This window comes from Vipera ursinii, assembly GCF_947247035.1.
Source record: "Vipera ursinii genome assembly, chromosome: 3".
Classification (NCBI taxonomy): domain Eukaryota; kingdom Metazoa; phylum Chordata; class Lepidosauria; order Squamata; family Viperidae; genus Vipera; species Vipera ursinii.
In genome coordinates this window covers 177,205,674-177,219,551 of record NC_139516.1, presented here as the reverse complement: position 1 = coordinate 177,219,551, position 13,878 = coordinate 177,205,674, and the positions used below count along the sequence as shown (strand labels likewise).

The following is a 13,878-nucleotide window of genomic DNA, read 5'->3' as shown; positions in this document are numbered from 1 at the left end:
TAAAAAAACCATTATTTGCAGCAAGTTTTTTATTAAACAGTAACAGATCAAGATCATGTTTAATTAAAATTAACTTGCTTACCAAAGCCAAATGTACTAATGATTCACAATGACCTTTTATTACCTGCAGTCCCTTGTTTTGGCTGGATGATTGACAGCTTGCTGTTTGGCTCCGTGTTGTATTTCAGCTGACAAGACTTTTCATTTTAACTCAATTTGCCTGCCTATCACAAGCTGGTGGCGGGCCAGGCGCAAGTCGCCCAGCTTTGCCTCAGCAGCTTGTTCCATTTCTCATTAGTACGCATTTATTCAGTGGAAATTGGAAGACAAATGCTTGAAGGCATGTGAACTAAGTATAGCAAATTAGGTTTAAAGACTGAATATTTATAAGTATATTGAAATGGCTTCGACTTTTAAAAAAAGATTGTGGATGAATTGGAAGCAGAGAATATAAGAGAAAAAGGAGAGTGGGAAGACTCTAAAAATAATACTCTGGGAAGTCTGAAGGCCCCCTCTTCCTCCCTCCCTTTCTCTCCTTCCCTCCTTAGAAAATATGTCAACTTTTCTGACAATCTCTCTTCATGTGTTGAAGTTTCTGCATCTCATGTGTGTAGGAAGTGGGAAAACATGAGGGTCATGTTCATTTGCTGCTTGGTTATCTCTTGCTTTGCTTTAAATTGCCTTGTTTGTTCTGCACTAGCACAGAAACAGATGTTGTTCTCCAGAGCTGGATCATTTACGGTACCTCGTGGTGCAAAATGGGAGGCCTCCCAGGCTATCCAGCTGGTCTTACAGGAGTGCTGGCTTATGCCTACTGGAGTATGACAACCACAAGTACTGTACAGGCTGCTGTTTTATCATCTAGTTGTCATTCAGTGTCTAAATCCAGCGTGTATAAGAATTGTTGGGGAGTGGGGAGGGGAGGAGGACTGGGAAAGAGTGTCATTTTTTGTTTGTTTATTTTCATGGTCGGCTGCCACAAACCCACACAAGCTCCCTCCTCCTTTGCTGATCATAATGTGACTCATTACCTTTGTCATCTAAGGATTATCAGCAAAATCGCTCAGAGCAAGAGCCGCAGCTCCTTTTTCCCCCACATAGCTGGTACTAGAAGGTAAAATAGATTTGTCATTTATGATCTGACCACTAAGCCATGTTCTGAGCTCCATTACTGTGATTAACTTCTCTAAAAGAGAAGTTTGCCCGATTGTCATTTGGGATACCACAGTGGTCAACAGACTGCCATGCTTCCTTTCAAAATGTCAGCCAATCTGATATGACTGTGTGGCTTGTGCTACTCAAGTGGAAATCTGCTATTTCAGCAGCAGCAACACTTGTCTGATGATTTCGCTTATGGGTGTTGTGTGATCTGTGCTTTACTGTCTTCCCCTCACTGGCCCCCAACCAGGATTGGGTTGCTTTGGTGCACAGTGGCCCTACATATGTCAGTTACCATTTCCATACTGCAGCCTACTACAGTCTAATCAGCTTCATTATTCCTAGGCTGCATAAAGCCAAGAAATGGAGCCTGGATCTTTCTTTTGCATTGGGGGAAGTTTTCTCTTGCCAGAATGCAGCCATTTGACATCTATTGTGCCTTGTGGCTATCCACAATAGAGGCCATATTCTGGAATCAAGAGGTTGTTTTTTTTCTGGCTTCATCATCAACAAGCCGACTTGATTCTCCCTGATTATAGTAACGAAGGCAGTCCAAAAAAAATATGCACAGCCTCACTGTACGTCACATTGAATCACGGTGTTGGCCACACAGAACTGACCGCAGCCTCATTTCTTTAGACAAATACGTGCTTAAGGAGAAAAAAAAAACCTCTTGCAGAAAAGCATCCATATCAGCTTTATTTGCCATGCACTGTTTTTAATTTTTGTAAAGAAAAAAATGTTACTCTCTTTTTCAAATGCTTCTATGCTAAGGTTGCTACACTTTCTTGTGAATTAACCTTTAAGTTCTAGATAGTCATCAGAGCAGATCTGGCAAAAGAGGGGATTTAAATGTGGACATTCCAAAATGCATTTAAGCAACCATCTATGCTTGATCTTATAGTCTATGGGTGCTCTGGTTTTGCATTGCTAAGGCTTGTTTTCATACTGATAGTTTAAAGGAGTCATGCTGTCTCCTACAGGACCCAGCCATGCTGGTGAAGAAATAGTCAGTTTTGATTACTAAGTGAGAGATGCAGCCCCAGACAGGAGGTACATGCTGGTATGCATGCTATCAGAATGATTTATGCAAATTATGCATATTATTCCCAAAGGAATTTCTCCTCAAACTGCCAGGATAAATTGCCAGAAATTAGCCATAAAATCTGTCATGCTAAGAGCAAAAGGTGAAGGCTACTGGGATGGCAAGGACATTTGCCTTTCCAAGCTTTCCAAGTTATGGTGGGCATCTGGAAAAGGTTTGGGATTTGTGTCAAAGCATTACATGGGATATGGGTTTTCCCCCATTAACTTGTCAAAGTGCCACGCATAATTTGAATTTGCTCAGCCAACAGTAGAAATTATGACGTGAGGATGATATTACTAAAGGTTCCTTAATTCTCAGCATCCTAACTTCATAGTTCACTGTATAGTTATTTGGAGGACAGCACTGAATGTTGAAGTTGGTATTGCAACCCTTGCAGTGTATGTAAGCGCATAAAAATATTCCTCTCTTTGGTGTTGGCATTTCAGTGAGATGTACAAATAATGGTTTTCTACCCAAAATACACTATATTATCTTGAGCTTAACTAAATATATCAAATACTATCAGTTAATAATTATACTTAAACATTCCAAACAGCAAATACTCCATTAGCCCTATAGGTGTTCTGTACCAGCCTGCCACCGGCCCTGCAGAAAAGGCAACCCCTTTATAAACGGCAAGAGGCTGGAATGACGTCTGCCAAATTTATTACCACAAAAAACAAACAAGACACGAACCAAGATACAGGAGCTTTGAAACACTATCTGAGCGGTTGCTTTCAGCAAACCAGCCCTCCCCAAACATTCCCTTTATAAAGAGTTCAGGGCGTGGCCTCTCTCTGCCTCCTTCCGAGAAGCCCCACAGCCTTCCTCTGTTTACTCCTACTTGACTGCCTCCTGCGTCGGGCGTCCTTGAACAGGGCCAGCTGTGGGTCATCTTCATCCACACTGTCAGGCTCACACAGCTGGGTCTCCATGGTGACCAAGTGGGAGGGGCCTGCCTGAGGGCTATCATCAGCAAGATCTTCAACCCCCTCAGCAAGGTCTTCAACACCCCCCTCCTCCTCTGATTCGTCCGACTCAACTGCTGAACCCACAGGCTGACCCTGAATCACAACAATAGGAATGTATTAGTGTCCCATTTTTACTTCTCTTCTCCCACTCCACTGCTTATTTTTCCTCGCCACCTTTTTTTTAGCTACATCTAATAAACTAATTCAGTGGCTGTTATAGGAATTTGTAAGTTCCAGTCATCTTCAGTATTTATAATGGTTTGAAATGTTGTTTTGTTCTGTTTTTATCTTTATTTAAACACAGAAAGTGCTATAAATGAGAGTTTCCGAATGTGTTCCTCGTCAATGAATGTCCGTAAAATCAAAGAAAATTTTATTCTCAAGCTTGAAGAAAATTGTGAAGTCTGTTTGAGAAAAGGAGATATTTTAGCAATTTTTCCTCCAGTTCTGCACATGGACCCTGAAATCTATGAAGATCCTCAGGTAACAATCGACTGCTATTACACATATGATCCCAGGGACATTTCTGTTACCAAGTTCTTTATAATACAGATTATTTTTTTAAGAGGATAGGGAAAAAAACTGTGGCATAAATCTTCCTACTTTCAGTTCTTTTCAAGGTGCCTGGTGCAGGTCAAAAGATTCAAGGCCTAAAGGGAGAAATAATGGCAATGAGACTGACTGCTACCCTCTTTGAGAAGAACTGACAATTGTTCACTGACTACCATAAACTTGGGGCTAAATGTGGGCTTTGTTTGGAAGTGGATCATTGGATGCCCAAAGAAGGCAGAATAATGGAAGGTGGCTTAAAGAGCAAATAATGTGGGCTATTTAGTTAAGTGCCCCCAAAGCATCACTGATTCTCTAAAGCCCCTATAATAGCAGTGTCTTCTTAAGACGTATGGTTTTTCACCTCTCTTTATCGGGCTTGGTCTTTTCGTGGTCAATTAGTATGGCGTTGTGAACTCAGGATTGTAAAGCTGTTGCTCTGCAGTGAAGCTTTGAGGGTAATTGTGTCATCTCCATGTATTTTCCCTTTTCTGAGGCTAAAGTTAATGAATATCAAAGACTGCAAATTAATCCTGTCTAGTTCAGCTTAATGCAGCTCCAGAAGTTCATCACCTGAATGCAAATTGGAGGGCTGTTCCCTGAGTTTTTACAGAGATATTTTGTGGCTGGCTTGGGGATGCTAAAGAGACAGAAATGCAAGTCACAGGGCTTTACAAAAATTCTGCTTTTTACTGAATTCCAAGGAGTTCATGGATAGCGTGATATAAACCTCTCTAGCAAAGTGATTCTGAGAAGTATTCAAATCCCCAAATCCATAATTTGGTTAAAATAAATCTCCAATGATTAAAAATTAAATGGTTATGTTATGTTATGTTATGTTATGTTATGTTATGTTATGTTATGTTATGTTTTATAATATGTTATAAAACACATATACGGTAGGAATCCACCATTCCAAAAAGAATTAAAAATGATTATTCATGAGGAACAACCATAGTTGCTCTACCCCCAAAGCTTGGCGAAAGAGAATCTTCCCAGATTTTATGAAGGCTAGGAGGGAAGAGCTATCTGAACATGTAGGAGGGGAGGTTCCCACTGATAGGAGCATTCTTTAAGAAAGGGTCATTAAGTATATTTTCACTTGAACAAAGGAAAAGTCTTAAGAAATGTCCAAATTACCTTGTTCTTCCCAAATCACCAGCACTACCCTGTTTCCTGATAGACTGAGGAGACATAAGGGTGGTTTCACTGGCTGACAATAAGCTGCTGATACATTTTCAAGATATGGTCCTTGATATTTATGAGCCTAATTATTTTGGAATTAGGTTATTTGAAGAAGCACCTGCTTCCATCTAGTCCTATCGGAACTTTACATTCTAGTCAGGATGCCTTGCTGACCATTGTATTAATAGATAGATAGATAGATAGATAGATAGATAGATAGATAGATAGATAGATAGATAGATAGATAATAGAGAGGTAGAGAGGTAGAGATATAGATATATATTGAAATTACATTATATTGAATGTGTAATGCCTATATAATGAATATACACACACATAATATGCATTATACATTGAATATAATGTAATTTCAATATATATCTATATCTCCCTATATATGAATGTGACAATTGATGAAAATTGCTACCTTTTTCATTCTGTCAGCAGAAAGGTTATACTCCATCAAAAATCACTTTAAGATAGGAGGGACATTTCCAGCCAGAAATGGCTCATTCTGGAGTCAGCCCATTGTAAGAGAAAAACCATTATAGTTACCTTTTAAGAAAATGATGCTAAAAATAAAACATGCTGTTTTCTATGCTTAATATAAAACATTTCTATATTTACAGGTATTTGTAGAGTTGGCATTTTCCATAGGTAAAAGTATCTATAATGCTAAAACCATTAAGCATATACTGTATAAACATGCATGAATCAGATTAAAAATTATTAGAATAGATTATGCTTTAAAAATCAAAATGTTTAAAAGTTAAGCCACATGTTCTAGAATTACCCAGGCCTCTAAAATCTATGGTTTTAGCTCCTAGAATCCTTTAAAAATTACTACCAATTTTTATTTTAAATATTAAGTACATGGAATATACAGTAATTGCATCCATTTCATTAATTTAATGTACTTTGAATATAACATTACATGAAATAAATTTAGCTTTTTTGATCAGATCTGGCTATTTTTGATGTGAGGTTTTCTGCTTGCTACTTAACCATGGCCAAAATACAAGATGGCTGCTTGATTTTGGGCCAGTCACTCTCTGTTAGCCTAACTCACCACATAGGACTGTTGTGGAAAATAGGAGCAGGAAAAAGTATTATTAGGTATGTTCACCACCTTGAGTTATTTATAAAAATAGTAAAGGTAGGATTTTTAAAATATATATAAATAGATAAATATGATGGCAAATTGGCCCAGATCAAAACAGTTTATCCCAGTAGTGCTACTTTGCAAACTGGTATTCTCTTTAGGATTTTAGATATTTGCTTGTAATTGTATTGTTTGTTGGACTCTGTCCTAGTCCTTTTAGACCTCTCAGCGGTTTTTGATACCATCGACCATGGTATCCTGCTGCGACGTCTCAGGGGGTTAGGAATGGGAGGCACAGTTCTCCAGTGGTTCTCCTCTTACCTTCTGGGATGTTCACAGTTGGTGTTGGCAGGGGGGCAGAGATCGACCTTAAGACCTCTCATTTGTGGAGTTCCTCAGGGATCGGTTCTCTCGCCTCTCCTGTTCAACATCTATATGAAGCCGCTGGGTGAGATCATTCGTGGTTTTGGAGTTGGGTACCACCAATATGTGGATGATACCCAGCTTTTTATTTCGACCCCAAACCACCCCAGTGATGCCCTCGACGTGATGTCCCGCTGCCTGGAGGCGGTCCGGGTCTAGATGGGGAGGAACAGGCTTCGACTCAACCCTGACAAGACTGAGTGGCTGTTCGTGCCGGCATCCCGGGAAATTCCGATTATTCCATCTTTGGCCATGGGGGGTGAGCTATTACCCCCCGTAGATAGGGCTCGCAACTTGGGGGTCCTCCTAGATTCACAGCTCTCTTTGGAAGAGCATATCGGTGCTGTGACTAGGGGGGCCTTTGCCCAGGTTCGCCTGGTGTGCCAGTTGCGGCCCTATCTAGACCGGGATGCCTTGTGTACAGTCACTCATGCGCTCGTGACCTCTCGTCTAGACTACTGTAATGCTCTCTACATGGGGCTGCCCTTGAGGTCCACCCGGAGACTTCAGCTGGTGCAGAATGCAGCCGTGCGAGTTGTCTTGGGGGTTTCCCGATACTCCCATGTTACACCTTTGCTCCGCGAGCTGCATTGGTTACCGGTTGTTCTCCGGGTGAGGTTCAAGGTGTTAGTGATGACTTACAAAGCCCTTCATGGCATGGGTCCGGATTACCTACGGCAACACCTGCGGCCGGCGTCAACTTCCCTCCATCCAGTGCGCTCCCACAGAGAGGGCCTCCTCAGGGTGCCGCCGATCAAAGAATGCCGATTGGTGGCCCCCAGGGGGAGAGCGTTCTCTGTGGGCGCGCCAGACCTTTGGAACCGCCTACCGGTTGAGCTCCGGATGGCCCCCGACCTTCGCTCCTTCCGGCGCGATCTCAAAACCTTCTTTTTCGAACAAGCTGGCCTGGTCTGACGGGATGGGGTTGGGTTTTTATAAATAGATCTAATTTTAATATGTATTAATTATTATGGGCACAATGGTTTAATTGCTTTTTAATTTTTGTATTCTATCTTTTATTATGTATTGCCCTGTTCACCGCCCTGAGTCCTTCGGGAGAAGGGCGGTATATAAATTAAATTATTATTATTATTATTATTATTATTATTATTATTATTATTATTATTATTATTATTATTATTATTATTATTATTATTATTATTATTAAGCATGAAAATATTCATGAGATTCAACTCTCCATGACTTGTATACTCTTACTTGTACCAAATGGTCTTACTCACTATATCTCTTTCTAGCTTTAATGTGTGCACGGGGGTGGTGGTTAAAATTTATAAGCTTTATAGCCCACATTTCAATTATGTATTTCTCAAGGCAACTTACAAGAGTCAACAAATGTAGCAACAGTTATTAAATTAACAACACAAAACTAAGATCTGATAAAAATATAGCTAAAAATATTAAAAGTGTCTTTAATACTATTAAAACAGGTAAGAATATGGCTTATATCTAGCACTTTAAAGTCGAGTTAGCAAGTTGGATAAGTCTAAATAGAGACCTATTTATCTACCGTAGATTCCGGTGTATAAGACGACTTTTTAACCCATGAAAATCTTCTCAAAAGTCAGGGGTTGTGCTGAAACTTTAGGGACAGGGCTGGCTGGAAAACCTGGAGCGGATCTTCCATTTAGTCTGCGCAGGGAAAGCGGGACCAATTGGTGTAGAAGCTGCAGTCTGTGATTTTTTACAGGCTGGGGTCTGGGCTTCTTTCCTTCTAAAGTTGAAGAGCAGCTGTAGGCAGGTGGGGAATGCAAGAGCAATTTGAAAGGCAGGTGGGGAATGCATAGCCAGAGCAGCAGCTTAGCTCTAAGGACACATTTGACTCAGGAACTGGGCGGGCTGGCTGGAAAACCTGGAGTCGATCTCCCATTTGGTCTTTTTTTTTAAAATCCCATTTATATCCCACCCTTCTCCGAAGACTCAGGGCAGCTTACAATTTAAAGCACAAATCAATGTGCTTAGCAATAGCCTTCATTCTATGTATATGCCTGCCTATTAGAGCTTTCACCCCCCCCCCCCCACAAACAGCATTATTACAAAGTCAGTTTATTGCTCCCAACAATCTGAGTCCTCATTTTACCTCGGAATGATGGAAGGCTGACTCAACCTTGAGCCTGGTGGGATGAGAACCTGCACTAATTGCAGGCAGCTGGGGTTACTTAAGGCTCTGCGCAGGGAAAGCTTTAGAGTGAATTAGGAAAAGTGAAAAAGTGAATTAGGAAAATAGGAAAAGGGTTGCTGGAATTGGGTATGTGTAGTTTAATGAAGAGAAGGGTGAGGGGTGACATGATAGCAGTGATCCAATATCTCAGGGGCTGCCACAAAGAAGAGGGAGCCAAGCTATTCTCCAAAGCACCTGAAAGCAGGACAAGAAGCAATGGATGGAAACTAGTCAAGGAGAGAAGCAACCTAGAACTAAGGAAAAACTTCCTGACAGTTAGAACAATTAACCAGTGGAACAACCTGCCTCCAGAAGTGGTGAATGCTCCAACACTGGAAGTTTTTAAGAAGAGACTGGACAGCCATTTGTCTGAAATGGTATAGGGTTTCCTGCCTTAGCAGGGGGTTGGACTAGATGACCTCCAAGGTCCCTTCCAACTACTACTACTACTACTACTTTATTATTATTATTATTATTATTATTATTATTATTATTATTATTATTAAGTTTAATCCACTTGCACTGTTTTATGTTTCCATGTTTGATGACAAACAGCCTTATGTTTATAAGTGACAGTTTTCCTACTAAGTACCTGCATGTCATAAGCATTTGAATTAAAATTACCATATTAAAATCAAATCTGATGTTTTTTAATTTTTATTTGGTGTGCGTTGGAAGAGGGGTAGTCTTATACAGCGAGTATAGCCCAAACCCTATAATTTAACAGGAAATGTAGGGGGTCGTCTTATACGCCCAGTCTTATACGCCGGAAAATACGGTAAATATCACAATTTGAGTAGAAGACCTGTTCAGTCATCTGCCTAACCTTAGAAGACAGATGTACTAAAAGAAAGAACTCAAAAGATAAATTCGGTTAATCGGACAATCTATATCTGAGACCCAAGGATGTGTAGATGTTACTACCTCACCTGGACGTAACCTTCAATATAAGGCAAAATTTATTAAATACATGGGATATATCATTTTAACAACTTTAATTACAAGTTAAGTTATTTTGACCCCTTCAATATTTGGTGTGCAGCCGAATTCAAAAGTTGAATTTAGCTTTTATAACTTGTAGTCTTATCCATACTTTGTAAGCACCTGCTCAAATATCAAAGAATCCAATATCAAAGAATCCAATTGGAACAATCCAATTCATGTAACAAAAGGACAACAAAGAAGGTGAAAAATACAATGGAACATACAAAATCTGTTTGGAAAAACAAAAGATTTTGAGCTGGTATCATGCAATACCATAGTTGGTGTCAGTCTGTTTCTACAGACTGGGATATTTCATAGTTGCAATGGAACAGTGAAAGAATTACTTGCTGTAGACACAAAAGTGTATCTCAGTTCTTTAAAGAGGAGACACCACTATTGCTCCAGGTAATAGTAAGATGTTTAAAGTAAAAACATAAACAACAATTAATAAAATATTGAAAATTAAGATCAACAAAATAAAATTAATCATGTGGTCAACTACATAATATTTCCTCCCTTACTTAGTTACTTATAACTACTGTATATTGCACCTTCTGTACTGAACATCCACTATAAAAGCAGCCTTGATTCTTTTGGAAAAAATGGGGAAGGGGCCACCTTCGCTATTTCAAAGCCAAGTCCTATGTCCCTCCCCCCAAGGAGCCCTGTGACTTCTTGGGGGGAGGGACTCCTGGCCATACGTATAGATAGGCATATCCTATCTGGATCACATGTCTGAAGGTAATGAGGACCTGAATCCTAAAAAGATTTAGGAACCCATTACAACGATAAAAGCTGAAATTAATAACTCTTGAATTTAGATGAGCAGTGAGTCCAAATCCTTCAGAAACATCAACACTACAGTTTTCACTGGCTGTGCAGGATGTTGTCCTGGTTGCCTAACTTATGTTTTTTTTATCATTTTCAAGGGCAGCCCCTGCTCAGCAATGTCAGCGGTTCCGCTTAACGTAGACATGAATTTTTACTACACAAGGAATTGCTTCCAATTAATGTTGGGAGGGGGGGAAATAATAGTGCCTGTTTCTGGCAATTTGAGATAGAAAACCTACAAAAACTACAGTGGAAAGCCTGATTCAGGCTTCACATAGTCTAAAACAAATCTCCCCAATTGCCTCCTCCTTCAGCCCACGAAAAGATGAAAGCCAAATTCTTGGCTCTCTTATTTGCATAACATGGCTTCCTGGCTGAATCACAGTTGAATCTGCTAGTGTACAGAATTTAAAAGATGGGCTTTCACTAGGGATGAGGTGAGAGTGCACATAAGTGTGTATGAAGGACCATCTGTAAGTTGTGCTTTAATGCATTCACTCTGAAGTCCCTAGTCTGTATTCTTTAATGATTTCCTGGTTGCAACATACTTTAAACAGATGGGCCCTTTATCAATTACTAAAACTATAAACAAGGACAGTGTGCCCTTCTAGTTTTGATTCCAATCATCCCAGATTTTCTGTATGAACATATTGCAAGGTTGCCTCAGTAGTGCATGTTAATGCATTTAGATTTGCCTTTACAATTTAAAAGGCTTTCCAGCAAGGAATTTCTGGTTCTGGAATAATTCTTAATAATTTAAAGAATTATTGTTGTGGTTTGTAGTAGTAGTTTGCATGATTCTCATTGTTATCATTTCTACAGAGGATATCTTGACTTGTCATGTTTATTTTGCTTTTGCACATTCTCCCCAAAATACCAAGGTCATGCCATGAGCGGTACCTTCTGCATGGCCTGGCTTCTGTGGGTTATGTCAAATTTAACAAGCAGGGAGTTGAAACTGAAACTAGGAAATGGAGCAGAGGAAAATGATAAGGTGGTGCTTAAGAAATATATTGCTCAGATTTAGAAAAAAGGAGGTGGCGTGTAACCCTGAACAAGGACAACAAAAGCGAAGAAAAGAAGCCATATTAACCTGAGGGAACTGAGTAATTTTACCTCCCCTTATTTGAGTGAGTGCCTGTTACTCGTCCCAGCTTCTGCCAACCTAGCAGTTCGAAAGCACGTAAAAATGCAAGTAGAAAAATAGGGACCGCTACGGTGGGAAGGTAACAGCGTTCCGTGCGCCTTTGGCATCTAGTCATGCCGGCCACATGACCACGGAGACGTCCTCGGACAAGCTCTAGCTCTTCGGCTTTGAAACGGAGATGAGCACCGGCCCCTAGAGTTGGAAACGACTAGCACGCACGTGCGGGGGAACCTTTACCTTTTTACTATTTTAGTTAGTAGGACAAAATGCCAAAACCAAAATATATAGTGCTTCTTTTATTATGTTTCTTGTATTTTGTCTTAATATATAATATTTATGCTTCTGTGTCATCACCTGCATAATATATACATATGGAATTCAAAATCAGTAAGCAGATGAATAGTCATTCAATTCGTTTTAAATGAAACCCAAAAGGAAAGTGTAAAGCATAGGAAACTTGTTCATAAAATAAGTTTCAGAGTTGTAGGGTCTGGTCTGAGACAAGAGTACCACATTTTGAGGCTTAAGACATAAGTGAGGCCTTACTTGCCTTCTAGAAGTATTATAAACAGGGCTTTTTTTCTCATAGAACGCCCAGAACAGAGTTCCGGCACCCTTTTTGGATGGAACCTTGTAGGGTAGGCAAGGCAGGTTGCACGGCGTGTGTGAGTTCCAGCACCTTTTTGGGTGTTTTTTTTTACAAAAAAAGCAGTGATTATAAACAACAACAAAAAGACATTTTTCCTGCTTCTTAGGGCCATGTAGTATCTTTGTAACCACTATTTTCATTTTTCTTCCAGACCTATAAATTTGACCGCTATGTGGAGAATGGCAAGAAGAAAACAACCTTCTTCAAACAAGGAAAGAAGCTGAAATATTTTCTAATGCCTTTTGGTTCTGGAAGCAGCATATGTCCTGGCAGATTCTTTGCAATGAATGAAATTAAACTTTTCTTGATTTTAGTGTTGGTTTATTTTGATATGGAAATAATGGAAGACAAACAACTTGGACAGGACAAGGATAGAATAGGCTTGGGTATTTTATTGCCAGATTCTGACATTATTTTTCGCTATAAGCTTCGGTCTTAGTACAGAACCTCTATTGCTTATATAACTATCTTATTCAGAATAGAATAGAATATGAATAGAATATGAATAGAATAGAATAGAATAGAATAGAATCTGAAAGGGTCCTTGGGGGTCTTCAAACAGGAGAACCTATACCATCTCAGCCAAGTGATTGTCTAGCTTTTTCTTAAAAATCCCCATTGAGGGAGCGCCCACAATTTCTGGGGATAAGTTGTTCCACTGGTTAATTGTCCTCACTGTCAGGATGTTTCTCCTTAATTCCAGGTTGCTTCTCTCTTTGATCAGTTTTCAACCATTGTTTCTTGTCCTGCCCTCTGGTGCTTTGGTGAATAACTCTTCTGTCTTTTATTAAATATAATGTAACATTTGTCTTTATAGGTGCCTTTACAGTTTTACTGTATTTTCATTGTTATTGTTTCAAATATTATCACAGGTTGTGCTTTTTTGTGCAAAAAAGAATGAGAGGTAGACATAAATTCTAAGTAAATTCTATGTAAATTCATGTTTTTATGATACTAAAGTCTCACAAGTAATGTAAATTCTATGTAAATTCATGTTTTATCATAGTAAAGTCTCACAAGTAATTCTGACTCATCCATGGATCCACTGGTCTTCTTGATTCTAGAACTAAAATCCTAAACGTATTTTTGGGAAGGTAATTATGTCTCATTCTGGTGAGACATAATTCAGAGTAAATATAAATAAGGGTAACTTTTTCTATTGTTTCTTGAAAAATCCCAATAATAAGTACTGCTGTTATTTATATCCTGCTATTGCCAGCCTAAGTTATAATAACAAGGATTTATCGTTCATTCCTACATTCACATAGAACAGGCATGTCAAACTGCCGGCCCGTGGGCCAGATGCATCACGCCAAAACTATGCCCACCCCATTGCTGGCAATGGGGAAAAAATTCCGATATGACATCACGTGACGTTGCGAGTTTGACATGCCTGGCATAGAAACAAAATGTCAAAAAACCTAAATGCTTTTCCAGGTTAAGGTACTTCTGTTGAATAAATGAACCTTTATTATGATGATAACTTTATTGTCACCTTGAATGTATTATCAAAGTACAACATGTGTACAGTGAGATTGGCCAACAGTTTCCTTCTACTGGGGAGTCTAATTCTTTCACTATGTTACAGCATTTGGCAAAAGTTGGGAAACTTG

At 39.5% G+C, this 13,878-nt stretch overlaps 1 protein-coding gene across 1 annotated transcript in view; it reads left to right on the top strand.

The window, feature by feature from the left end:
- The window catches only part of CYP7B1 (cytochrome P450 family 7 subfamily B member 1), a 113,886-nt gene extending 100,376 nt beyond the window's left edge, over positions 1-13,510 (top strand). Inside the window, exons 5-6 of the mRNA XM_083361214.1 lie at positions 3,521-3,699; positions 12,417-13,510. Of these exons, the coding sequence (XP_083217340.1) occupies positions 3,521-3,699; positions 12,417-12,704 (467 nt within the window). The 3' untranslated portion in view covers positions 12,705-13,510. The remainder of the gene's footprint in view (positions 1-3,520; positions 3,700-12,416) is intronic.
- Positions 13,511-13,878: the final 368 nt, after the last annotated feature.